The 27,669-nt window shown below is 42.8% G+C and overlaps 1 protein-coding gene across 1 annotated transcript in view; it reads left to right on the top strand.

The window, feature by feature from the left end:
- Positions 1-27,669, top strand: part of LOC101133404 (ubiquitin carboxyl-terminal hydrolase 6-like) — a 77,429-nt gene extending 49,760 nt beyond the window's left edge. Inside the window, exons 30-37 of the mRNA XM_063700665.1 lie at positions 7,344-7,528; positions 13,328-13,405; positions 15,571-15,691; positions 20,625-20,816; positions 21,442-21,730; positions 23,147-23,580; positions 24,255-24,347; positions 25,487-27,669. Coding sequence (XP_063556735.1) covers positions 7,344-7,528; positions 13,328-13,405; positions 15,571-15,691; positions 20,625-20,816; positions 21,442-21,730; positions 23,147-23,580; positions 24,255-24,347; positions 25,487-25,681 — 1,587 coding nt within the window. The 3' untranslated portion in view covers positions 25,682-27,669. The remainder of the gene's footprint in view (positions 1-7,343; positions 7,529-13,327; positions 13,406-15,570; positions 15,692-20,624; positions 20,817-21,441; positions 21,731-23,146; positions 23,581-24,254; positions 24,348-25,486) is intronic.

Below are 27,669 nucleotides of genomic sequence, written 5' to 3' on the forward strand. Positions count from 1 at the left end.
GAAAGGAAAGCAGGGTTTCTAGATCAAGTAAATTGATTGTATAGCAGCAACGAGAAAATGAAATTGTAAAAAAGGTACCGTATTGGTTTCTTAGGACTGTTATAAGAAATTACCATAAATTTGGTGGCTTTAAACAACAGAAATATATTCTTTTTTTTTTTTTTTTTTTGATGGAGTCTCGCTCTGTCACCCAGGCTGGAGTGCAGTGGCGCGATCTCGGCTCACTGCAGCCTCTGCCTCCTGGGTTCAAGCAATTCTCCTGCCTCAGCTTCCCAAGTAGCTGGGACTACAGGCACACACCACCATGCCTGGCTAATTTTTGTATTTTTAGTAGAGATGGGGTTTCACCATGTTGGCCAGGATGGTCTTGACCTGACCTCGTGATCTGCCTGCCTCGCCCTCCCAAAGTGCTGGGTTGACAGGTGTGAGCCACTGCACCTGGCCCAGAAATTTATTCTTTCACCTTCTGGAGGCCAGAAGTCTGAAACCAAGGTTTCAGTCGGGTGGGGGCTTCCTCCAAATGTTCTAGGAGAGAATGCTTTCTTGTCTCTTCTAACCTCTGGTGGCTCCAGGCATTTTTTGGCTTGTGACTGCATAACTGCAATCCCTGCCTCTTCATATGGCCTTCTCCTTCTCTCTCTCTTTCTCTGATAAGGATACTTATCATTGAATTTAGGGCCCACCCAGATAATCCAGGATGATCTCATCTTGACATCCTCAACTTAATTATATCTACAAACATGCTTTTACCAAACTAGGTCACATTTACTTGTTCCAGGGGTTAGAACATGGATATACTGTTTTAGAGGCCACCATTCAACTCAACTACAGACATTATTTATCTTAGTATCAAAAAAATTAAATGCTGAGAAAAATTAAGTACCTAGGAATAAACTTTAAAAATGACACATAAGACATCTATATAGAAAATAAAATATTGATAGAAATTAAAGAAGACTTAAATATTGGAATGAGTAAACCATGTTCATGGATTAGAAGACTCGATATTTTAAGATATCAGTTCTCTACAAACTAATCTACAGATGACTTATTGCACAATCCGAATAAAAATGCAAAGTCTGCATGTGTTCGTGTGTGTGTGTGGTGGGGGGTGGTGAGATGATAAGCTGATTCTCACATGTGGAAATACAAAGCACCAGGAATAACCAAGATACTCTTGAAGAAGAATAAGGTATGAGGATATCATCAAGATTGGATATCATCCAGATATCAAGATTTATTTCACAAAGATATGATACTTAAAATAATGTCTTATTGCTACAAGAAAAGACAAATAGACCATTGGGATAGAACAGAGAGCCCAGAAACCAGTTCACAAATGTATGAACACCTGATGTATAACAAAGATAACATTGCAGGGTGGTGAGAGGAAGATAGTTTTCTCAGCAAGTGGTGCTGGGACAATTAGATATCCATATGAAACTTGGCACCTACCTTTCACCACAATTCCAGGTGGTCTATAGAGCTAAATTTGAAAGCAAAACAATGAAACAGCCCTTGGAAGATAATAATGGTGAATACATTCCTGACACTACTCATATAAAAGAAAAGATTAAATTGGACTTCATTAAAATTGATAACCTGGCTGGGTGCGGTGGCTCAGGCCTATAGTCCCAGCACTTTGAGAGGCCAAGATGGATGGGTCACAAGGTCAGGAGTTCAAGACCATCCTGGCCAATATGGTGAAACTCCGTCTCTACTAAAAATACAAAAATTAACTGAGTGTGGTGGTGGATGAATGTAGTCCCAGCTACTCGGGAGGCTGAAGCAGGAGAATCGCTTGAACCCCAGAGGCAGAGGTTGCAGTGGGCCAAGATTACACCATTGCATTCCAGCCTGGGCAACAGAGCGAGACTCCGTCTCAAAAAAGAAAAAAAAAGTGATCAACGACACTAGTAATCAGTGAAATGTAAATTAAAACAATATTATGATATCAGTGCACTCACCTGAACAGGTAAAATTAAACAGACTGGCAGGGTTGCTAAGTAGAGCAACAGGAACTCTCATACCATGCTGATGAGAATATAAATTAATACAACTACTTTGGAATACAATTTTCTAGTTAAAGATAAGCAGTTCTACCTGTAGGTATCCACACAAAAGATATGTGTACCAGGAGATATGTACAAGAATATTCATAGCAGCGTTATCTATAGTAGACCTAAAATGAAAACATTACATGTCCATTAGTTGTAGAAGGGATTGGGAAGTTGAGATATATTAAGATAATAGAACATTATACAGGAATGAAAATGAATGGATTTGTAGTTATATCCAGTATAAATGAATCTCGTAAACCTAATGTTGATGGAAAGAAGCCAGACAAAAAAGAATTAGGCTAGGCACAGTGGCTCACACCTGTAATCTCAGCATTTTGGGAGGCTGAGGTGGGCCGATTGTTTGAGCCCAGGAGTTTAAGACCAGCCTGGGCAACATGGTGAAACCCCATCTCTACAGAAAATACAGAAATTAGCCGGCATGGTGCCACACACCTGCAGTCCCAGCTACTCAGGAGGCTGAGGCAAGAGAATCTCTTAAGCCCAGAAAGTGGAGGTTGCAGCAAGCTGAGATCACACCACTATGCTCCAGCCTGGATGACAGAGCTAGACCCTGTTTCAAAAAACAAAAAAAAAAAATGAATTAAGTAATTCTATTTATAAATATAAAAACTTGTAAAACAGGGAAAATGAAATCTAGTGTTTATTTCCTTCTGCATAGGATATAAAACTGTAAAGAAAAGCAAGAAAGTGATTACTGTAACATTTAGAATAATAGTTACCTTTGTGAGGAAGGGAGAATTTGTGATTTGGAGGAAGCAAATGGGAGGCTTTTGAGTGCTCACTATATTCTGTTTCTTAAACTCGGTGATAATGGAAAGCTAGTTGCTTTGTGATAATTATTTGAAATGTACTTTTTCTTTTTTTTGCAATGGAGTTTTGCTCTTGTTGCCCAGGCTGGAGTGCAGTGGCACAATCTCAACTCACCACAACCTCCGCCACCTGTGTTCAAGTGATTCTCCTGCCTCAGCCTCCCCAGTAGCTGGGATTACAGGCGTGCCCCACCACACCCGGCTAATTTTGTATTTTTAGTAGAGACAGGGTCTCTCTATGTTGGTTAGGCTGGTCTTGAACTCCTGACCTCAGGTGATCCACCCACCTTGGCCTCCCAAAGTGCTGGAATTACAGGCATGAGCCACCGCATCCAGCCAGAAGTGTACGCTTTTACCTCTGATTTTTATTTTTCTCTGAATTAGTAGCCCTTGGCTTAAGGTTTCTTTTTTTCTTCTCTTTTTTTCTGGGTGGTGGGGAGAGTCTTGCTGTTGTCGCCCAGCCCAGACTGGAGTGCAATGGCAGGATCTCGGCTCACTGTACTCTCTGCCTCCTGGGTTCAAGTGATTCTCCTGCCTCAGCCTCCCAAGTAGCTGGGACTACAGGCGCCTGCCACCATGCCCAGATAATTTTTGTATTTTTAGTAGAGACAGGGTTTCACCATATTTACCAGGCTGGTCTCGAACTCCTGACCTCATGATCCGCCTGCCTCGGCCTCCCGAAGTGCTGGAATTACAGGCGTGAGCCACTGCACCTGGCCCTGGCTTGAAGTTTCTAACCATGTTAATAACTGGGAGTAGAATTTATCTCAGTAGTAACTGAGAAAGTATGGGCCCTAGGGCACTAGGAGAAGTTCCTTAATGAGAGGATGAAAATTGCGTGGGTTTAGCTATGTTTTAAAATTTTATAAAATATTTGTACTGAACTCTGTCTGGATTTCTCTGGGTCGTGTAAGAATAGTAACATATGAAATAGGGTCTTAAAATTATGTATTTAAGCTTAAATGAAAATGGCAAAATAAAATGCTTAATAATCTGAATAAAGAAGGGTCTTTTTACTTAGCAACTAGCTAACTTAACCCCTAGTGAGTTGATAAGTTGTTGATTTAGCTTTTCTTTTTTTTTTTTTTTTTTTTTTTTTTTATTGATCATTCTTGGGTGTTTCTCGCAGAGGGGGATTTGGTAGGGTTACAGGACAATAGCGGAGGGAAGGTCAGCAGATAAGCAAGTGAACAAAGTTCTCTGGTTTCCCTAGGCAGAGGACCCTGCGGCCTTCCGCAGTGTTTGTGTCCCTGGGTACTTGAGATTAGGGAGTGGTGATGGCTCTTAACGAGCATGCTGCCTTCAAGCAACTGTTTAACAAAGCACATCTTGCACCGCCCTTAATCCATTCAACCCTGAGTGGATACAGCACGTTTCAGAGAGCACAGGGTTGGGGGTAGGGTCACAGATCAACAGGATCCCAAGGCAGAAGAATTTTTTCTTAGTACAGAACAAAATGAAAAGTCTCCCATGTCTACCTCTTTCTACACAGACAGGGCAACCATCCGATTTCTCAATCTTTTCCCCACCTTTCCCCCCTTTCCATTCCACAAAACCGCCATTGTCATCATGACCCGTTCTCAATGAGCTGTTGGGTACACCTCCAAGCCGGGGTGGTGGCCGGGCAGAGGGGCTCCTCACTTCCCAGTAGGGGCGGCCGGGCAGAGGTGCCCCTCACCTCCCGGACGGGGCGGCTGGCCAGGCGGGGGGTTGACCCCCCCCTCCCTTCCGGACGGGGTGGCTGGCCGGGCGGGGGGCTGACCCCCCCACCTCCCTTCCGGACGGGGCGGCTGGCCGGGCAGAGGGGCTCCTCACTTTCCAGTAGGGGCGGCCGGGCAGAGGCGCCCCTCACCTCTCGGACCGGGTGGCCGGCCAGGCGGGGGGCCGAACCCCCACCTCCCTCCTGGACAGGGCGGCAGGCCGGGCGGTGGGCTAACCCCCCCACCTCCCTTCCGGACGGGGCGGCTCGCCGGGCGGGGGGCTGGCCCCCCCACCTCCCTCCCGGACGGGGCGGCTGGCCGGGGGGGGGACTGACCCCCCCCACCTCCCTCCTGGACGGGTTGGCTGGCCGGGCGGGGGGCTGACCCCCCCACCTCCCTCCCGGACGGAGCGGCTGGCCGGGCAGAGGGGCTCCTCACTTCCCAGTAGGGGTGGCCGGGCAGAGGCGCCCCTCACCTCCCGGACAGGGTGGCTGGCCGGGCGGGGGGCTGATCCCTCCACCTCCCTCCCGAACGAGGTGGCTGCCGGGCGGAGACGCTCCTCACTTCCCAGACGGGGTGGCTGCTGGGCGGAGGGGCTCCTCACTTCTCAGGCTGGGTGGCTGCCGGGCGGAGGGGCTCCTCACTTCTCAGACGGGGCGGTTGCCAGGCAGCGGGTCTCCTCACTTCTCAGACGGGGCGGCCGGGCAGAGACGCTCCTCACATCCCGGACTGGGCGGCAGGGCAGAGGTGCTCCCCACATCTCAGACGATGGGCGGCCGGGCAGAGAGGCTCCTCACTTCCCAGATGTGATGGCGGCTGGGAAGAGGCGCTCCTTGTTTCCTAGATGGGATGGCGGCCGGGCAGAGACGCTCCTCACTTTCCAGACTGGGCAGCCAGGCAGAGGGGCTCCTCACATCCCGGACGATGGGCGGCCAGGCGGAGACGCTCCTCACTTCCCAGACGGGGCGGCAGCCGGGCAGAGGCTGCAATCTCGGCACTTTGGGAGGCCAAGGCAGGCGGCTGGGAGGTGGTTGTAGTGGGCCAATATCACGCCACTGCACTCCAGCCTGGGCACCATTGAGCACTGAGTTAACCAGACTCTGTCTGCAATCCCGGCACCTCGGGAGGCCGAGGCTGGCTGATCACTCGCGGTTAGGAGCTGGAGACCAGCCCAGCCAACACAGCGAAACCCCGTCTCCACCAAAAAAACGAAAACCAGTCAGGCGGGGCGGTGCGCACCTGCAATCGCAGGCACTCGGCAGGCTGAGGCAGGAGAATCAGGCAGGGAGGTTGCAGTGAGCTGAGATGGCAGCAGTACCGTCCAGCTTCGGCTCAGCATCAGAGGGAGACCGTGGAAAGAGGGGAGAGGGAGAGGGAGAGGGAGAGGGAGAGGGAGAGGGAGAGGGAGAGGGAGAGGGAGAGGGAGAGGGAGAGGGAGAGGGAGAGGGAGAGGGAGAGGGAGAGGGAGAGGGAGAGGGAGAGGGAGAGGGAGAGGGAGAGGGAGAGGGAGAGGGAGAGGGAGAGGGAGAGGGAGAGGGAGAGGGAGAGGGAGAGGGAGAGGGAGAGGGAGAGGGAGAGGGAGAGGGAGAGGGAGAGGGAGAGGGAGAGGGAGAGCTGATTTAGCTTTTCTAACTACTCACTAAATACCAAACTTCTTAGGGAATTAAATGTTCAAAGGTTCAGCAGCTTTGGATGACCTTCAACTCCCACCAACCATTTCATTATACTAAATGTTTATTAAACAGCCATTTCCAGGATAATTCTGTGCAGTATCTCTATATTAAGGAATATCATAAATATCTCTTTAACATACTCAAAGCAAATTTTTAAAATTTTTACCTTACTTTTATCGTATCCTGTATTTAAAAAACAAAAACAAAAAAAAAAAGATTAAAATCACTTAACTACTTTTAGGAAGATGGATAAGCTTGTTACAAAATAGAATTACTAGGTTTCACAAATCTCCAAAACTTTGGGAATTGCCACTCCAACAACCATTATCAACAGCTTATCCCTAGAAAACTATAGTTGAGAGAGTCTTTTTTTTTTTTTCCACTGGCATCTTTTCATTTCTTTTTCTTTTTTGAGACAGGTCTCACTCTACCTTCCAGGCTGGAGTGTAGTGGCACGATCACAGCTCACTGTACCCTCAACTTGCCACACTCAAGCAATCCTCCCACCTCAGCTTCCTGTATAGCTGGGACTACAGACACATGCCACTATGCCCAGCTAATTGTATTTATTTCTTTATAGAGATGGGGTCTCCCTACATTGCCCATTCTGATCTCAAACTCCTGGGCTCAAGGGATCCTCTTGCCTCAGCCTCCCAAAGTGCTGGGATTACAGGCATAAGCCACCACACCCAGCTTACTGGCATATTTTCTGGAGAAAGAAAGAGTCTTAATTGTTTAAAAGCCTTTAGCTATGAAGCTATTACTAGTTTTTATATGTGATTCAGTGTATGTGAGAAATGTTTATCAGAGAAAACTGTGGTTTGAATATATTAATTGCTGAAACCCAAGTTTGTTAGAATAGACAACAATTCTAAAACTGGCAATACCTCAGTGCTTTTAATGACTCCACTGTAACCGTTCTCTTTGTGTCAGTAAAGATGGTTTTATAAACATACGGAAGAATGTGATAGTGACTAATTGGAAATGGTGATAATGCCTATCATTGGCAGGGTTAGAAAAACTAAAGGGAGGAATCAGAGGCCTGTCTTCTCAACTCTCTATTCTCGTTTATACATACAGATAAGGACAGAACTGTATTTCCTGTCACCTCGGGATAATCGCCCCAGCCTCTTTGGAATGCCATTGATTGTTCCATGTACTGTGCATACCCGGAAGAAAGACCTATATGATGCGGTTTGGATTCAGGTATCCCGGTTAGTGAGCCCACTCCCACCTCAGGAAGCCAGTAATCATGCCCAGGATCGGTGAGTTCAGGGGATCCATCTAAACCTGTGGTTTCCAAACTCTAGAAAAATAATTTATACGAATTCTACATGACTGATAGGACCCAGCCTATGTCAAGTTAATCACTCTTGGAAGAACCACTCAGAGAGCATACAATTCAGCCATTTGGTTTGATATTTGGAGTAGGAGAGATGATACAGCTTCCTTTTGCCAAACATTCCAGTGTCTAATAATCCTTCCATTCTCTAATCTTTGGCCTGGATTTGTCCTGCTAATGCTTCAAGTAATATCCTTGTCTTCTGTGTTGCAAAAGTAGAGAGTATGAATTCACCAGGAAATTTGTATAATCTCAGTCCTCTGAAATTCAGAATGAGAGTGACTGCATACATGAACTCTGAAAAGTCTCATGATACAAAAAATAATTCTGTTGGATTATTTCCATACCATGTCATTCTTTTTTCTTTTTCCCTTACCATGTCATTTTAACGTGAAGTAATTTCATAAATCTAGATTAAAATAATTAACATTTTCTGTTTTCTTTCCCTTTTTCCTACCACTGTTCTATTTGATTAGTAAATGCATTTACTCTGAATAATTTTTGGGATTGTGATGATGTCTTATTTTTATCTCAATAAAATTGTAGATCATTTTCTTTTCTTTTTTTTTTTTTTTTCTTTTCTTTTCTTTACGACAGAGTTTTGCTCTTATTGCCCAGGTTGGAGTGCAATGGCACGATCCTGGCTCACTGCAACCTCCACCTCCCAGGTTCAAATGATTCTCCTGCCTCAGCCTCCTGAGTAGCTGGGATTACAGGCATGCACCACCATGCCTGGCTAATTTTGTTTTTTTGGTAGAGATGGGGTTTCTCCATGTTGGTCAGGCTGGTCTCAAATTCCCAACCTCAGGTGATCTGCCTGCCTCAGCCTCCCAAAGTGCTGGGATTACAGGCATGAGCCACCGCACCCAGCCTGTAGATCATTTTCTTGCCATCATGGTACAAATGAGAGTTCTGTTTTATGGCAACTAAAAAAAGTTCTTTACTTATTTGTTATGATATGGGGTCTTTTGATGATTAGGGTAGGGCTTAGGATAAGTACACCTTTTTTTTTTTTCTTTTGAGACAGATTCTTAATTTGTCACCCAGGCTGGAATGCAGTGGTGTGATTTTGGTTCACTGCAAACTCCGCCTCCAGGTTCAAGTGATTCTTATGCCTCAGACACCTGAGTAGCTGGGATTACAGATGCTCGCAACCACACCCAGCTAATTTTTGTATTTTTAGTAGGGACAGGGTTTCACCATGTTGGCCAGGCTGATCTCGAACTCCTGGCCTCAAGTGATCCACCTACCTCGGCCTCCCAAAGTACTGGTATTATAGGTGTGAGCCACCGCACCTAGCCAGATTTAAATTTAAAGATTTAAATAAATCTTTACTTAAATAAGTTATTTATTTATTTTTATTTTGTATTTTTTTGAGATGGAGTCTCGTTCTGTCACCCAGGCTGGAGTGCAGTGGCGTGATCTTGGCTCAGCGCAACCTCCACCTCCCAGGTTCAAGCGATTCTCCTGCCTCAGCCTCCTGAGTCACTGGGATTACAGGTGCCTGCCACCACGCCTGGCTAGTTTTTCTATTTTTAGTACAGGCAGGGTTTCACCAGGTTGGCCAGGCTGGTCTCAAACTCCTGACCTCAAGTGATCTGCCCACCTCAGCCTCCCAAAAGTGCTGGGATTACAGGAATGAGCCATCGCACCCGGCCAAAATAAGTTATTTAAATAAATAATTATTTAAAGTATTGATTTTAAGATTTAAATAAATCCTAAAGGAAAACTGTAAATAACAGATAAGCAGTTTAGTTAATGAATGTTGTGTTTAGTAAAGATGAAAGTTGGACAAGATTAAATTTGAAGTGAAGTAATTGAATTAAAGAGCTTCTAGACAAGGGCTTTTCCCAGGACTTGCTAATAAATTGGATGTGGAGTATAGGGAAAGAGGAATCCAGGCTGACTTCTTTTTTTGGGGGTGGGGGGGGCGGGGAATGGAGTCTTGCTCTGTCACCAGGCTGGAGTGCAGTGGCATGATCTCAGCTCACTGAACCTCTGCCTCCCAGGTTCAAGCAATTCTTCTGCCTCAGCCTCCCGAGTAGCTGGGAGTGCAGGTGCATGCCACCACACTCGGCTAATTTTTGTGTTTTTAGTAGAGACAGGGTTTCACCATGTTGGCCAGGATGGTTTCAATCTCCTGACCTCATGATCCCACCTCAGCCTCCCAAAGTGGTGGGATTACAGGCCTGAGCCACTGCACCCCGCCCAGGCTGGCTTTTTACCCTGAACAATTGTTTGTGAATGGTGGTACCATTTAATGGAAAAAGGAAAACTGGAGAAGGAGCAGATTTTGGCAAGAAAAGGCAGGAATCAAGTTAAATTCAAGAAGTCTATTATATATTCAAGTGGGTTATTCACTTGAATGTCCTCTGCTGGAGATATAAATATAGATGTCATCAACAAAGAGGTGGTATTAAAAGCCCTGAGACCAGATGATTAACATTTAGAGAGTGAGATTTAAATAGAGAAGATTCCCATGATCTATACACGAACTCTGAACTGAGTTCATCTGCATTCCGACATTTAGAGATTGAAAAGGGAAAAAGAAACGTCAAAAGAGATCGAGGCTGGGTGCAGTGGCTCATGCCTGTAATCCCAGCACTTTGAGAGGCTGAGGTGGGAGGATCACTTGAGGCCAGGAGTGCAAGACCAACCTGCCCAACATGGCAAAACCCCGTCTCTACTAAAAATGCAAAAAATTAGCCGGGCATGGTGGTACATGCCTGTAATCCCAGCTACTTGGGTGGCTGAGGCACGAGAATCACTTCAACCCTGGAGGTGGAAGTTGCAGTGAGCTGAGATCACACCACTGTACTCCAGCCTGCATGACAGAGCAAGACTCTGTCTCAAAAGAGAGAGAGAGAGAGAAAGAGAGACAGAGAGAGAGATTGAGAAGGAGCAGCCCGTAATGTAAGAAGAAAACCAGGAGTTAAGTGAAGGAAGTATTTCAACAAAAGGAGTGATAGTTGTTTCAAATGCTGCAGAGGACTGGGAATTGCCCACTGGATTTGATAAAATGGTCTTTGGTGATCTTTGTGAAAGCTATTTGAATATAGGTAAAGGAGTAGAGATTGGAGTGGGTTAAAGAGAGAATGGTCCTTCGGACATTAAAAAAGATAGCTAGGCATGGTAGCTCTCACCTGATTCTAGTGGTACGTGGTAAAGTTATGGATGAAATAAGAGTGGTCTGGAGTTGATGATTTTTAGAGTTGGGTAATGAATACATGGGGTGTTCATTTTATAGTTCTCGACTTCTTGAGTGTTTATGTCAATAAATTTGAAATTTTAGATTAAATGGACAAACTCCTGGAATTAAGGGTCTATGTAGAAGAGTGATTATTTTCAGGGACAGTGGGTAAAGAGGCAAGTGAGGATTTCAGGGCAGCAATTGGAGGTTTCTCTTGGGTGAAAGAATCATTAGAATAGGGATGTTTGAATAAATAAGTAACCCAAAAAGATAAGAGGTTGTGGTTGCAAAGTAGGATACTGGGAATTGAGATTTTGGAGGTAGAAAAGTTTGTATTCCCAAGGTCTAGAATATGACATTTCGAGAGGGTTTACATATGGGGTGGAGGAAGTTATTGTTGGAAGAGAGAAGACCAAGTTAGTGTTGTATTAATTGCGTTGATGTTGATGTCACCAAGAATAATAACAGGAGAAGTGGTGGAGAAAAAACACAGTGAACTGGGTGCTGCAATCTTTAGTGAGTAAAGAAGATATGTACCTCCCAAGGAGGAATAGCAGGTGGCATAATTCAGTAGCACATGCTACAAAGAAGCTGGAATGTTTTAGAAAAGGAAGGAAGGAAGAAGAGATCATGTACAAGTGGCATAGGAATAAGGAAGAGATCTATTTTACCTCCAGGTTCTGGAATGTATGAGAATAAAAAGTGCAGAGGGTAGGGTGAGGTGACTCAAGCCTGTAATCCCAGCACTTTAGGAGGCTGAGGCAGGAGGATCACTTGAGCCCAGGAGTTCAAGACCAGGCTGGACAACATGGCAAAATGCTGTCTTTACAAAAAATGTAAACATTAGCCAGGTATGGTGGTGCGTGCCTGTAATCCTAGCTACTTGGGAGGCTGATGTGGGAGGATCACCTGAGCCCAGAAAGGTGGAGGCTGCTGTGAGCCATAATCATGCCGTTGCACTCCAGCCTGGGCAACAGAGTGATACCCCGTCTCAAAAAGAAAAATGGAAAAAGTCTGCAGGGGGAGCAGGATTCTCAAGAAAGCCAGGCTTCATTCAGTTAGAGCAAAAAGGTAAAAAATTTTCAGAAGAGAAGTGCTGCACAGCTTTCTATGAGAGTGCTACTTGATTGTTTTATCCCGTTATCTTTCTTTTGATTCCTCACTTATTGCTGGCCTGAGCTGGACATGGTACTAGACAGTACAGGCTATCAGTGATCATTCACTGGATGAGTTATGCAGAAAGATGGGAACTCCTATGCCAGATGTGATTCTCACTTTTGCCCTTACAGTGACTCTTTATCATGCTTTCATTACCTTCAATAACCCATGTAATAACCACTATCAGTTGCCAGATGAGCTGTAAAGTATGCCACTCTTATGTTATATTCCTTGCATTGCTTCCTTCTCCCCCACCCCCAGCTTTATTGAACTATAATTGACAAGTAGGAATTTTATATGCATCTAAGGTGTACAGCTTATGTTTCAATAATATGAATAAATTGTTGCACTGCTCCTTGTTAGGGCAAGGATGAGTAAATTTTTTTTTAAAGTTCAAAAATTCACAGGGCCATCTTGACATAATCATTGGCAGTTAAAAGAAGTTACTCCATGGTGTATATGTGCCACATTTTCTCAATCCAGTCTATCGTTGTTTGACATTTGGCTTGGTTCCAAGTCTTTGCTATTGTGAATAGTGCTGCAATAAACATACGTGTGCATGTGTCTTTATACCAGCATGATTTATAATCCTTTGGGTATATACCCAGTAATGGGATTGCTGAGTCAAATGGTATTTCTAGTTCTAGATCCCTGAGGAATCGCCACACTGACTTCCACAATGGTTGAACTAGTTTACAGTCCCACCAACAGTGTAAACGTGTTCCTATTTCTCCACATCCTCTCCAGCACCTGTTGTTTCCTGACTTTTTAATGATCACCATTCTAACTGGTGTGAGATGGGTGCGGCACACCAACATGGCACACGTATACATATGTAACTAACCTGCACATTGTGCACATGTACCCTAAAACTTAAAGTATAATAATAAAAAAAAGTAGTTAAGGCAGTACTTAGCATGTACCACCATCAGCAATTCTGATTAAAGAAGACTTCTAAATATACAGCTTTCTGCAATGTGTCAGTGTTCTTGTCATGGAAAGATCTAATTATTTTAGTTTAATGTGAATTAAATCCTCTGATAGAATTAAGGCTGAAGGATAATTGGTATTTGATTTCATGATTAGCTTATCTTGTAAAATTTTCATGGGCCACATGGCTCCCTTAGCGACATCTGGCAGTCATATGTCTACCCTTCTGTAAGCCCAGATAGAGGATGGGATGCCAGAGTGTATTTGGTAGTGGGCTGCAGCTAATGGATTAGGGTAAGTAACATTGAGCTGTCAACATGAGCATACTGCTGTGGCAAATGCCCCTTCCTAGGATTACTTCAAGAGAAGATGAAAAGGAGTTGGACCTCAAACCAGAAATGCTTCTTACACTCTTTTTGTTCTCTTCTGTTTCCGTGATGACAGTATGGGCTATCAATATCCATTCACTCTACGAGTTGTGCAGAAAGATGGGAACTCCTGTGCTTGGTGCCCACAGTATAGGTAAAGTGACCTGCAAAAGAATTACTTTAGTAGAATTTCAGCTTTAGATATTATACAATTTTCCTAAGATTTCCAATTTTGAGAAGTAAGTAGTGAATAATGAGAAACTTAAGAATTGTGGCTGGGCACGGTGGCTCACGCCTGTAATCCCATCACTTTGGGAAGCTGAGGCGGATGGATCACCTGAGATCAGGAGTTTGGGACCAGCCTAACCTGGTAAAACCCCATCTCTACTAAAAATACAAAAATTAGCGGGGTGTGGTGATGCATGCCTGTAATCCCAGCTACTTGGGAGACTGAGGCAGGAGAATCACTTGAACCCAGGAGGTGGAGGTTGCAGTGAGCCAAGGTGGCACCTTTGCACTCCAGCCTGGGCAACAAGAGCGAAACTCTGTCTCAAAAAAGTTTTTCACTTCCTTTTGAGGTCAATAGGTAAGTTTTGCTTTTGAGACTTAGCTGGTTTTATAAACTACAGTCCATACCAAATTCATAGCTTGTGATAAACATTTATTACTCTATAACTTCACTTCTCCTTTTTTGTTTTGTTTTGTTTTGTTCTGAGATGGAGTCTCACTCTGTTGCCCAGGCTGGGGTGCAGTGGCTCGATCTTGGCTCGCTGCAACCTCTGCCTCCCAGGTTCAAGCAATTCTTCTGCCTCAGCCTCCCGAGTAGCTGGGACTACAGGTGCACACCACAGTACCCAGCTAATTTTTGCATTTTTAGTAGAAACGGGGTTTCGCCATGTTAGACTGGTCTCGAACTCCTGACCTCAGGTGATCCACCCACCTCAGTCTCCCAAAGTGCTGAGATTATAGGTGTGAGCCACCACGCCAAGCCTCTCCTTAAATATAAATAAGTTTGCCAGTTCTGAGCACAGTAGACCATAGTCTTTACTAGACCTTGCTGGAAATCTGTTCTTGGTTTTTAAAGAGTTACAGAGATTGATTGGTCATTGCTGTTACAGCAGGGAAAGTCCCTAATGATACTAAAGTCCACCTTTAGAGAACTGCAATAGACTTAGCAAACTGAGTCGAAAGTAGGCATTGGTCGGGCGTGGTGGCTCAGCATGTAATCCCAGCGCTTTGGGAGGCAGAGGCGGGCAGATCACAAGGTCAGGAGATCGAGACCATCCTGGCTAACACGGTGAAACCCCGTCTCTACTATAAATACAAAAAATTAGCCAGGCATGGTGGCAGGCACCTGTAGACCCAGCTACTTGGAAGGCTGAGGCTGGAGAATTGCTTGAACCCGGGAGGCGGAGCTTGCAGTGAACCCAGATCGCACTACTGCACTCAAGCCTGGGCGACAGAGCGAGGCTCCATCTCAAGAAAAATAATAATAATATTACTAAAGTAGGCATTGGAACCATGACTTTATTATATCCTCCTCCCCTACCCCATCTCCCACCCCACCCCTGCAACTCTATAAACTTTTTTTTTTTTTTGAAACATAGTCTCATTCTGTCACCCAGGCTGGAGTGCAGTGGTGTGACCTTGGCTCACTGCAACCTCCGCCTCCCAGGTTCAAGCAATTCTCCTGCCTCAGCCTCCCAAGTAGCTGGGATTATAAGTGCCCACCACCATGCCTGGCTAATTTTTGTAGTTTTAGTAGAGACAGGGTTTCACCATGTTGGTCAGACTGGTCTCGAACTCCTGACCTCAGGTGATCCACCCACCTCGGCCTCCAAAAGTGCTGGGATTACAATAGGCATGAGCCACCATGCCCAGCCTCTGTAAACTTTTATATGCGTTTATTTAATCTGCCATTTTACAAACAAGGAGCTAGGTGTTATACCAGATAAATTCTCCTACCTCAGAGCATTAAATAACTGAATTTGGAATTTCTTGCATGCTGTAGTATCTCAAACAGCCAATTCCCATGTCATTTATTTGCCATAAAGTTTACATCTTCCTGTGATTAACAGATGGTTATCAAGTACTTTGTAAAAATAAAGACTTGAAAAGTGAAAAGCATGATTCCCTGAAATGATAATAATTATTAATAAGTATCCCTACATTTATCAGAGTCTGAAGTTAGAAGCCCATGACAAATTGTGAGGCCCAAGAGGAAAGCAGAAAAGTAGGAAGGGAGAATATTTTTTATTAAGAAAATTTAAATTCCTTCATAATTATTTCTCCCTCTGCGGATCTTTCCCCCCTTTTTAGATTTTGCAGAGGCTGTAAAATTGATTGTGGGGAAGACAGAGCTTTCATTGGAAATGCCTATATTGCTGTGGATTGGCACCCCACAGCCCTTCACCTTCGCTATCATACGTCCCAGGAAAGGGTAAGTATTTAGGGCCACCATAAAATGGTGGCTTTTATATGGGAAATTTCCCCCAGTGTAACTATTATGCCATTTCTGTTTTAGACAATTTAAAAACAACCAGAAAAGCCTTCATTGGCATCCTCTATGGCACCTAATATATTGACATGTTTGCTTGAGCTTTTTCATTTTCCAGCTTCTGGAGTTCATTGTATTGGGGCATCGTCTTTGTCCATTTTGTGTTGCTATAACAGAGTACGTGAGGCTGGTAACTTATAAAGAAAGGAGGTTTATTTAACTTACTATTCGGCAGCCTGGGAAGTTCAAGGACATGATCCTGGCTTCTGGCAAAGGCTTCTGTGCTGCATCATAACATGGCAGAGAAGATCAAAGGAGAACAGACACAGGCAAGAGGGAGGACCAAACAGGAGGAAGATCCTCACTTTCTAACAGCCCGCTCTCTTGGAAACTAAGTTCTCAGAAGAGAACTCACTACTGCAAGAATGGCACCAACCATTTATGAGAGTTTCACCCCTGTGACTCAAACACCTCCTACTAGGCCCCACCTCCTAACAACGCCACATTGGGAATCAAATTTCAACATGCATTTTGGTGGAGACACATAAACCATATCCCAACTATAGCAGGCATGAAATTTCAAAAATATTAATAAGTGAACCTTGAAACAAAACTGTGTCTGGCCATGACATATCAATAAGCATCTCTCTGTTAAATATTGTTGAAACTGCAGCATTTGGTAACCACAGTTACTTAGTTCAAATGTGTCCCAGCGCTATAGTTGCTCCCTTTAATAGGCAGAGTGATCAGAACAGTTAGAGAAAGGATTGAAATGTTTCCATTTTGGGTACCTAAGAGCACATCTCAATGGCCGCTCTTCACACTTCACATTCTTCTATTGTCGCTGTCTGGCCAGAGCAATTTTTAAATTTTGAAAATGTTGCTTCAGAAATAATTTTAACTCCATACATAAAAATGTTTGCCTCAGGCAGTTTTTAATCAACCAAATATTATTTGAAAGGTAAAGACATTAAGAATCTGATAGAGAGGTGAAAGCCACAGAGTCAAAGGAGTTCCTTAAGTCACATGAGGAATTGTAGTGGTTTTTGCATTTTTATGGCTCTTGATAGTCGGAAATTTCCTTTACTATTTTTTAAAGCATTCCCTTTGGATAAGTTAGTAACGGTAACTGACTTTTCTGTCTTCTTGTGCTATGGAGGACTGGGGAAACTACCAATTCTAGACCTAGTTTCCTATTTAGATCCCAAAATATGCCCCACACACCAAGGCTCCTGGGAGCCCTTTCTAGCCAGGAATAAGTATAATTTGTGGATACTTGTCAAATGAAAGATCACTAGGCTAAAGCTAAAGAAAGCTGAAGAGAAACTAATGTTCTAGATCATGCTCACTAGCAAGGAGGGAAGATTTTACCAGTTGATAGATTCATAAATCTTTGTCAGCACAAAATCTGACAGGGCATTATTCTGACAAGACATTACTGTCAATGATGATAAATTATTTGGCTCTATAAATCTCTTCCCCTTTTAACAAATCCAGTGTGCAATCGGAAAAGCTCTTTAGGACATCCTGCTTATAGGAAACAGCCTACGTGACTCGTTAAATCTCACCCTACTTCCACTTTCAGTGATGCACTTAGGATACCATGGAAGTGAAGGGCTATTGATGCCTTGCTAGGGAGTGGGGCTATATGCCTAATCTGGGCTCCACTACATGTAGAGTTTCTGCATGTGCTTAGAAAGTCATGTAGACAAAAGAGATACTGTGGTTTAAATTGGGATTATTGTCCATATGCTTTATATTTTTTATTCCAGTGATTTCCCTTTTAGGAATTTATCTGAGGGGAGAATACTCTGTAATTACTCCATAATTTGCAGGCAAATATCATCATAGCATTTTTTAGGAGAGTAAAAAGTTATTAACAACTTATATTTGTCTCACATTAGAGGAATGGTTAAATAAAGCATGGTGTATTCATTGGATAAACTATAATGCAGTTGTTGAAAATGATTACCAGGAGTTTTTGCTAACATTCATGGGAACATGCTTATGATATGTGAACATTTTTTTAAAAACAAGACATAAAGTTGCATATACTAGAAATAATACCTTCAATATTGAAAAAAATACTATTTAGGAAAAAGGACAGAAGAAAATCTGCCAAAATTTTGACAGTGGTTGCCTTTGTATTAAGAATATAAAAGGATTCCCTGCCTTTTTACATTTTTCTCTGCTTTCCAAAATTTCCACATGAATATTATACCTAGTAATCAGAAAAAAATACAGGGACACGCACTCTTATCCTTTACATTTCTCTCCTGTTTGGACCTCAGATTCCTCAGTAGAAAATTAAACTAGATGCCAGCCTGGGCAATATGATGTCACCCTGTCTTTACAAAAAATGCACAAATTAGCCAGGTGTGGTGTTGTGCACCTATAGTCCCAGCTGCTTGGGAGGCTGAGGTTGGAGGATTGCTTGAGCCCAAGACATCAAGGCCACAGTGAGGTGTGATCTCGCCACTGCACTCCAGCCTGGGTAACAAAGCAAGACCCTGTCTCAAAAAAAAAAAAAAAAAAGAAAAGAAAAGAAAAAAAGAAATTTAAACTAGACAAATTCTTAGGCCTCTCTCTTTTTTTTAATAGTCTTATATGAAGACTATTACTTCATTTCCTGTGTTTTGTGTTAAGATGAGCTTTAAAGCAACTCTGAAAAAGAAGAGGGTGTCTATAAATAATTCATAGACTGTTTAAACAATAGTAGAGGATCTAAGCATAGATCCCAAGAGGTAAAGGGAATCTTTATCACTTTGGGAAATTTTACTGATAAATAGAAATTATTGTCAGTACAGTCCACAAATATGTTTTTTATCAGCCTTCTTTCCTCCCTGTCTTCCTCTAGCACTGTAGCCTGTGTTCCACAGAAAATATAGTCAATAAAATTCAACATTCTTTACTAGCTTACTCTAATTTGTGGTTGGCCATAAAGTATTCCTGGTAGAGATAATAGAGATAATATTTAACTGGCTATGAGAAAGGAAACACTATCGTATATGATACACCCCTTTTTCTACTCATTCCAACAACTACGATACAGCATGTTTCCTTTTGAAGCACGTCAGTTTTTTCATTGAGTGACCAGTTCAAAAGATGATGACAGTTAATATCTTGTTACTACAGAATTTGTACTCAAAAAAGAAGTCTATAACCCAAGTCCAAGCCAGATTTCCTTTTCTAAAAAAAGAATTTTCCTCTAAGTTCCCCTTTTTAAATGAGCTCTTTAGCCTGGATAATTATGCAGTGCTAGAACCGTAACTGCATGATCAAACCCAACCTTGCTTGTTTATAACAGCATTTGACAGCCTCGTGACTCTCACATAGGGAAAAAGTCTCGCCTGAAAACCCATGCTAAGCTGCATGTCTTGAGCTGTGCCAATTTGTATTCCAGGCAGCCTAAGTTTCCCATCATGAGTTTCAGGAAGGGAAATTCATGGAGGAAGTTCACCTCTGGAAGGGAGGAGCAATAAATAGGGTGGGTGATGGACATATGTGACATCTGCCACAGAGAGGCAGTCAGTATGGGCCTTGTGGTCCGGGCTCTGCTTTGGGACACAAATATATACTGTGTGAAGTCTTATGGTAGCATTCATAACCCTGATGCTTCACCCACCTTCCCATACATTAGAGGGACAAACAGAAGGATCCCAGCTCTATGGTTCTTGATTGTTTGTCAGGTAGCAGCCAGGCATGGAGAGGGACAAATTCTTTCTTTTCTGCTGCACTCTAGATCCTTCCTTCTCTCCTCCTTCTTCATTCTACACCACCCCCAACACATATCCCTGCACCCCGCCCATTCTTTGCTCTCTCTCCTTTCTTACACTTAACTCCTTCTTGCTCCACAGCCTAACATGCTGATTAACAGGACCCCAAAGGTTTGGGTGGGTATTAGGGGCCTTCTCAACAAAAGCAGCACACTCTTGAGCTTGTTCTTCCTTTTTTTGCCATCTCAGATAAAAAGGCCCCATGAGGGAGGAGACAGACAATTATAGACTTGGTATTCTGATAACTCTGTGTTACATGGGATCAGATGTAAATGAGTTGTACCCTGTGGTGTTTCATGCTCCGCTGTGTTGTCTTCTCATGGTGAGCTTTTCTGTGCCCTTATTTTATCCAGCTCTGGTTTCTGTGTTTCATGTTATTTCTCCTAGCCTCTGTAGACTCTGCAGCATACTAATAATGCACTGGCTTTCTGATTAAAGACAAATGGCTTACTATCATCACCCCTGGCTTGAGGGCCAGCTCACATGTAATCCCTTATAGGATTCCAAAGTTGTTAAATAAATGCAGTTCTTTTTGTTTTTGTCATTTTGAAGCATTCAAAAATTTTTCAAGAAAAGCTATGGTCATATAAATAGAAATTTTATCCAGAATGTTACAATGTAACATTTGTGAATAAATGTGTAGGTGCTGTATTTGCTCAGACTCTAGTTTGGGTTGTGTTTTCTTTTCCCTTTTTTTTTGAGACAGGGTCTCTCTCTGTCATCTGGGCTGCAGTGCAGTGGCGTAATCACAGCTCACTGCAACCTCTACTCCCAGGCTCAAGCAATCCTCCTGAGTAGCTGGGGCTAGACACACGCGCCACAACGCCCAGCTAATTTTTAGATTTTTCTTTTACATAGACAGGGTCTCACTCTGTTGGCCAGGCTGGTTTCGAACTCCTGGACTCAAGCAATTCCCCCCACCTCAGCCTCCTAAAGTGCTGGGATTACAGGTCTGAGCCACCATACCCAGCCAGTTATATTTTCTTTTTCCTTATATAGAGTAAAATAAGGGTGAGTGACCAAGAGGTTGATGCATAGCTAGATCACCAGTTTAAATGCCTTCCCACACACCCCTTTCCTCCTGTTCCCTCTACCTACAGGTTGTAGATGAGCATGAGAGTGTGGAGCAGAGTCGGCGAGCGCAAGCTGAGCCCATCAACCTGGACAGCTGTCTCCGTGCTTTCACCAGTGAGGAAGAGCTAGGGGAAGATGAGATGTACTACTGTTCCGAGTGTAAGACCCACTGCTTAGCAACAAAGAAGCTGGATCTCTGGAGGCTTCCACCCTTCCTGGTATGTTACAGTCCTGCCTCTGAGAGAGCAGGAATCTAGCATAAAAGAGAGAAGATATGAACAAACAGGAGGTTTTGTTATTTTTGAGAATAAGACTTTTCCTGCAGCAGTGTTTAAAACACTTTCTGTACAAGGTTTTTATGTTGAATACAGAGATGAATCTTTCTACAAATATTTGGTAGTTCCTTTTCCTAAAGAGCTTATAACCTAGAAGAAGAGATCAATCATGTAGCCCATTAACTGCAATTCAGTGCGATGTGAGAACTGCCACAAGGGGTACAACGTGGTGAATTTGAACTTCAGGAGAGGGTGAACTTCTGGCTCTGTGGAGAGTGGAAGCTCAGGCTAGCCCTTTGTGGACTCTAGAAGAGCAACTGAGCCTGGAGGCAATACCCACTGCGCAGTCAGGTGGCTGTGCCACACTGCTGAGTTGAGTGTGTGCACAAGCACACCAGTGCACTGGGGCCTGTGTAGAGGCCTTTAGGAAACCATATTTTTGAAGTCTTTAAAAAATAATGAATAATGTTATATATTCCCATTCACATGTATTTGACTTGTTTTTTCCATGTAAATTTTGTATCTTCAGAACGCTTTAATGCGATGTTTTCTACCTTTACTTCTCCAGATTATTCACCTTAAGCAATTTCAATTTGTAAATGATCAGTGGATAAAATCACAGAAAATTGTCAAATTTCCTCGGGAAAGTTTTGATCCGAGTGCTTTTTTGGTACCACGAGACCCGGCTCTCTGCCAGCATCAACCACTCACACCCCAGGGGGATGAGCTCTCCAAGCCCAGGATTCGGGCAAGAGAGGTGAAGAAAGTGGATGTGCAGAGTTTGGCTGGGGAAGAGGACATGCTCCTGAGCAAAAGCCCATCCTCACTCAGCGCTAACATCAGCAGCAGCCCAAAAGGTGAGGCCTGGGGGCCTTATGCAGGTGCTTTCTTGGGACTCCTGTAGGCTACATATGTTTCTCTGTCTTCTGATCTGGAACATCAGGTTGATTGGGTGGAAGGAACCTATCTGGAATCAGACCTATCTGTATTTGAGCTATGTAAGTTTTAGCAAGAGATTCAGCCTCCCTGAATCTATTTTCTCATCTGTAAAATGGAGATAATGCCAGGTTTACAGAGTTGAGAGTTTGACACATGGAGAGTAAAGCACTTCACACAGTGCCTGATGTATGGTAAACAGGAATGGTAGCTGCTGTCTTGTCCCCTTATAGTGAAAGTTCTGAGGTTCCCCATCTTTCAGGGGGTCTAGAGGATCAAAAATCTTTATTTATTTATTTATTTATTTTTTATTTTTTGAGACAGGGTCTCACTCTGTCACCCAGGCTGGAGTGCAGTGGTGCAACACAGATCACAGCTCACTGCAGCCTCGACATCCTGGGGTCAATCAATCCTCCCACCTCAGCCTCCTGAGTAGCTGGGACTACAGGCACGCACCACTGCACCTGGCTAATTTTTGTATTTTTTGTAGAGATGGTGCTTCGCCATGTTTCCAAGGCTGGGCTCGAACTACTGGGTCCAAGTGAACCTCCTGCTTCGGCCTCCTAAAGTGCTGGGATTACAGGTGTGAGCCACTGTGCCTGGCCCAAAACTATTTTCATAAAAATACTAAGACAATATGTGCCTTTTCACTTTTATTCTCTCACAGATGTACAATGGTGTAAGAGACAACATGACATGGAATAATATCGTCACTTTGACAGTGAAGTCTGTGCTAATGTATTGTACTTTTTGATGCCTCAGTTTTAGTTTCTAATACAGGAAATATTGACAGATAAAATTCACATAAAAGTTCTAAAGGTTCTCAATAATTTTTAAAGGTATAAAAGGGGGTAGGGGTAAGAGGCTACAACCAAAAAGTTTCAAGCCTTACAGGATTTTTGTGAGACATAGAGGTAACAACGGACAGCAAGAAATTCCCAGTACCATGCCTAACAATAGGAAGTACTCAGTAAATGATGGTCACATTTTTTGTCTAATTTTACAAAGGAGAGGAATATGTATTTGGAAAACTCCTTACTCTAATAGTTAAATTTTTTTCAACTGAATCTGACATAAATCATCTTTCTGCTATTTTCTGAGTCCCTATAATGTACTTTACATTTTCAGGACATTGTTGCTTATAGGGACTCAGCATTGAAGAAGACAAAAATGTAACTTACTGGCTACATAATAGGAACTAAAGGGTAGCCAGTCACGACTCCCCTGTCTTTACCTTTGTGTGTACAGTTGTGAAGCTAACCTCAGAGTTAGCATTTGGGGCTGGCTTACTTTGTGGCATTTGGATTTGTGAATCTTTTCTTCTGTCCTGTTCACAGGTTCTCCTTCTTCATCAAGAAAAAGTGGAACCAGCTGTCCCTCCAGCAAAAACAGCAGCCCTAATAGCAGCCCACGGACTTTGGGGAGGAGCAAAGGGAGGCTCCGGCTGCCCCCTATTGGCAGCAAAAATAAGCTGTCAAGTAGTAAGAACTTGGATGCCAGCAAAGAGAATGGGGCTGGGCAGATCTGTGAGCTGGCTGACGCCTTGAGCCGAGGGCATATGCGGAGGGGCAGCCAACCAGAGCTGGTCACTCCTCAGGACCATGAGGTAGCTTTGGCCAATGGATTCCTTTATGAGCATGAAGCATGTGGCAATGGCTGTGGCGATGGTTACAGCAATGATCAGCTTGGAAACCACAGTGAAGAAGACAGCACTGATGACCAAAGAGAAGACACTCATATTAAGCCTATTTATAATCTATATGCAATTTCAGTAAGTGGTTTATGATACGGTTTTCAGAGAGTGGTCTGTGTTTTGTTCACTTGTCTTCATGTATTCATCAGCAAGTATTTTTCAGGTCCTGCTTATTTCCTAGCATTGAGTTTAGTGATAGAGAAAGTTAACATAGAAATCTGGGCCTGCCCAGGTGTGGTGGCTCACATCTATAATCCCAGCACTTTAGAAGGCTGAGGCAGGAGGATCGCTTGAGCCCAGGAGTTTGAGACCAGCCTGGGCCCCATCTCTACAAATAACTTTAAAATGGATCGAGGTATGGTGGCATTGCCTGTGGTCCCAGCTACTTGGAAGGCTGAGGCAGAAGGATCACCTGAGCCCAGGAGCCCAAGTCTTTACAGAGTTGTGATCACTCAACTGCACCCCAGCCTGGGTGACAGAGCAAGCCCCTGTCTCAAAATAATAATAATAATAATAATAATAGTAATTACGATTATAAAATGATTGTTTATCCACACAAGACTTGGATCTTATGACTTTTGTATTTTGCTTTTTGCTTATTTTGGTTTTAGAGAAAGTTAGAGGGTTCTAAAATATTTTCTCACCTATTGATCATTTACATGATCACTGTTCTCCTGCTCAGATCCTAGTGCTATACCCTGGCCATAGTACAGTTAACTACTAACATACCTCCACTCTCTTATCTCTTACAGTGCCATTCAGGAATTCTGAGTGGGGGCCATTATGTCACTTATGCTAAAAACCCAAACTGCAAGTGGTACTGTTACAATGACAGCATCTGTGAGGTAAACATTCTCAATCTTTGAATGAAAGTTAGAAACAGAATATCAACAGAACTGGGGAACATTTGTTGAAATAATGGACTATCTCTTGAATAGGAAATAGATATTTCTGTTAGAATCAATATATAGATGCTGTCAGTATTAAAGGAACAAAAGTGATATGCAGAGTAGGGAATGAAAACATGAGTAGTGAGGAAAAATAAAGAGTCAGCTGACCGGGCGCAGTGGCTCATGCCTGTAATCCCAGCACTTTGGGAGGCTGAGGCAGGCTTAGGAGGTGGATCACTTGATGTCAGCAGTTCGAGACCAGACTGGCCAACATGGTGAAACCCCATCTCTACTAAAAATACAAAAATTAGTTGGTCATGTTGGCGCATGCCTGTAATCCCAGCTACTCGGGAGGCTGAGGCAGGAGAACAGCTTGAACCTGGGAGATGGAGGTTGCAGTGAGCCAAGACTGCACCACTGCACTCCAGCCTGGGCAACAGAGCAAGACTCTGTCTCAAAAAAAAAAAAAAAAAAAAAGGAGTTAGTTAATGCAAAAAGCTACTGTCTTCTAGACTGTTAGAATTTGATGGGGTTGGGCCAAGCACGGTGGCTCACGACTGTAATCCCAGCACTTTGGGAGGCCAAGGAGGGTGGATCATGAGGTCAGGAGATTGAGATCATCCTGCCTAATATGGTGAAACCCTGTCTCTACTAAAAATACAAAAAATTAGCCAGGCGTGGTGGCACACGCCTGTAGTCCCAGCTACTCGGGAGGCTGAGGCAGGAGAATCGCTTGAACCCAGGAGGCAGAGGTTGCAGTGAGCTGAGATCACACCAGTGCACACCAGCCTGGTGACAGACGGACACTCCATCTCAAATAAATAAATAAATAAATAAATAAAAATACGTAGAATTTGATGGGGTCTTAGGTCATTCTGTTTTGACTTGTCTATGGTCAAAATATTTTCCCCAAAGCACACATTGGAAATAATGGGGCTCATTTTAAAGGGGCAGGTGTGAGACAGCCAAACTAGTGAGCTTATTGGAAGCAGTCGGGTTTAGTAATTACAGAGGGTTGGTCTTCCCTTTCCTGGCAAGGATTTAGAGCCATAATAGTGATGGCTTTTTGTTAAAGGTTTTTCTTGCCCTTTCAGGAACGTCACCCTGATGAAATTGACACCGACTCTGCCTACATTCTTTTCTATGAGCAGCAGAGGATAGACTACACACAATTTCTGCCAAAGATTGATGGCAAAAAGATGGCAGACACAAGCAGTATGGATGAAGACTTTGAGTCTGATTACAAAAAGTACTGTGTGTTACAGCAAAGCTACCACTCTGGCTGCTAGACAGCTTGGTGGCAAGGGAGATGATTCCTTGTAGCTGATAGTTGGCAAAAGTGTCACTGAGAGGCAAGCTAAATGTAGTTATTTTATCCTGTTAGAATACAAATTCTAATTAAAATAGTTAACTTTAAGAGTAGTAATAATTTTATTTTGACGTCTCATGCAAGCTCTCTGATAGAGAACTTTCAGGCAGATCCCACCATTAGCCTGTAAACAAAAGGTTTGGCACCAGGCACCTGGGACCAAATAAGAATTCAACTGTGCTTGTCCAGATATGAACAAATATGTAGTGAGTATAAAGTTTACCAATAATCATAACAAATATTAAAGATTTCCTTGGAGTCAAAGTAAAAAACAAAAAATTGTAATGTTGTCTAGGGATGACATGATGGAGAAAGCAAGATCATGAAGGTGTGCAAATGATTCTTACAGCATGGGCGAAGATTTTTCAATTTATTTTTTAAAGTTTCCATACCCTTTCTTTGTCTTTCTTGCTTTTTGTTTTTGCCGTTGTGTCTATGTTTGAGACACAACCAGTCATTGGTGGCAGGGGCATAGAGTGGTCAGTCTGAAAGGGAGGCTCTCTTAAGAGCTATGTGCCTTCCACCCAGAGGGAGACCCAGTAGAAAGAAAAACATCCTGGGAATTCCAGCTACCATGGCCCTCCCAGTGGAGGCATCTTACATTTAGGATACTTCAAGTATCCTCAGAAATGTATTCTGCACTCCCGGCCCCACCCATGCTGAGGGAACGGGAGCAGTTGCCAATATTTGCACCATCTTCACATGCACATGTTGCAACAAGAGTTTCTGGGAAGGTAAGCGGCATCGGAGCTAGATCACATTTCACAATTAGTGGTTCTTTTCCATGTTTGTTTTGCACTTTAAAAAAGAGAGAACACATGCAAATGAACTTGCTTGTGTGTATTTGATGGCTCTAAGGGCTATAAATTACAAACAAAACACATCCCAGACATTAGGAGTTCATAAGTATATTTAATGAAATTGGTGGTTTTAGGAAGTCAACTTTAGTTTTGCTTTGTTTGCACGTCCACTAATTTTTTATTTTGATATTGTCTTTTTTTAATTTTACAGTAGTCATTGAAAGTTATGTTTCTTTGTTTACTTCATTTTTTCCTCTAATTATTCAAGAAGAACAAAAGTATAAATGTTATTTATTTCAGGTAGAATTTTTTTTGTGTAGTTTTTTAATATATACTTGAAGGAAATGTTTCACCTTATTTTTGGTCTTTGTTTATTCATTTAGACCCTGCAAGTTGATTCTCATTAATTGTCAGATTCCGCTACACTTTCTTCCTCATAGGTAGTCATTACCAGTGTAACTAAGCATTTGTGTTCTGATATCTGGGGCCAGTAACTATTAATATCTAGTTCTCAGAGCATTTGGAAAGGTTATCTTAAATGGCTACCTAAATTGAAATCCTTTTCAGAAAAAATATAATTGCAAGTAGGTAGGAGTGGCCTAAATTGTCTAATGTAATAAAGTCAGACAAAATGCATACTGTATAGTTTCAAGATTTTCAGTATATAAAATCTGTCCTTTCCTACCTGGACATGTCCCATTAAAAAGTGGAAGATTTTAAATAATTTCTTTACAGATGTTTTATTTAAGCAGGTAGCACAATCTACTAATGTTATTTGATCTGTGTTTGTTATACTGGTTGTAATTAATTTTTTTAATTCATGAACTAGCAGAAAATTTATTAAATTAACTGTTAACTACATTCACCTTGTAAATGACTGTATAAAACTTGTTGACAATGCACTGACTTTAGAAAGATGTTAATGTATATAAATAGAGTGTAAATAAAATAGTGTTGATGTACTGAAATATGAACTGTATAAAAAGTATTGGTAATTGTATATGGGGTGTACCTGTTTATCTGTAACTGTTATCCAAACAAATTAAATACTGTGGATGCCTCTATGTGCTGTTTTTCCTCATACAAGTAAACACAGAATGTCAAATTC

Source organism: Gorilla gorilla, chromosome 19 (assembly GCF_029281585.2).
Source record: "Gorilla gorilla gorilla isolate KB3781 chromosome 19, NHGRI_mGorGor1-v2.1_pri, whole genome shotgun sequence".
Taxonomy (NCBI): Eukaryota; Metazoa; Chordata; class Mammalia; order Primates; family Hominidae; genus Gorilla; species Gorilla gorilla.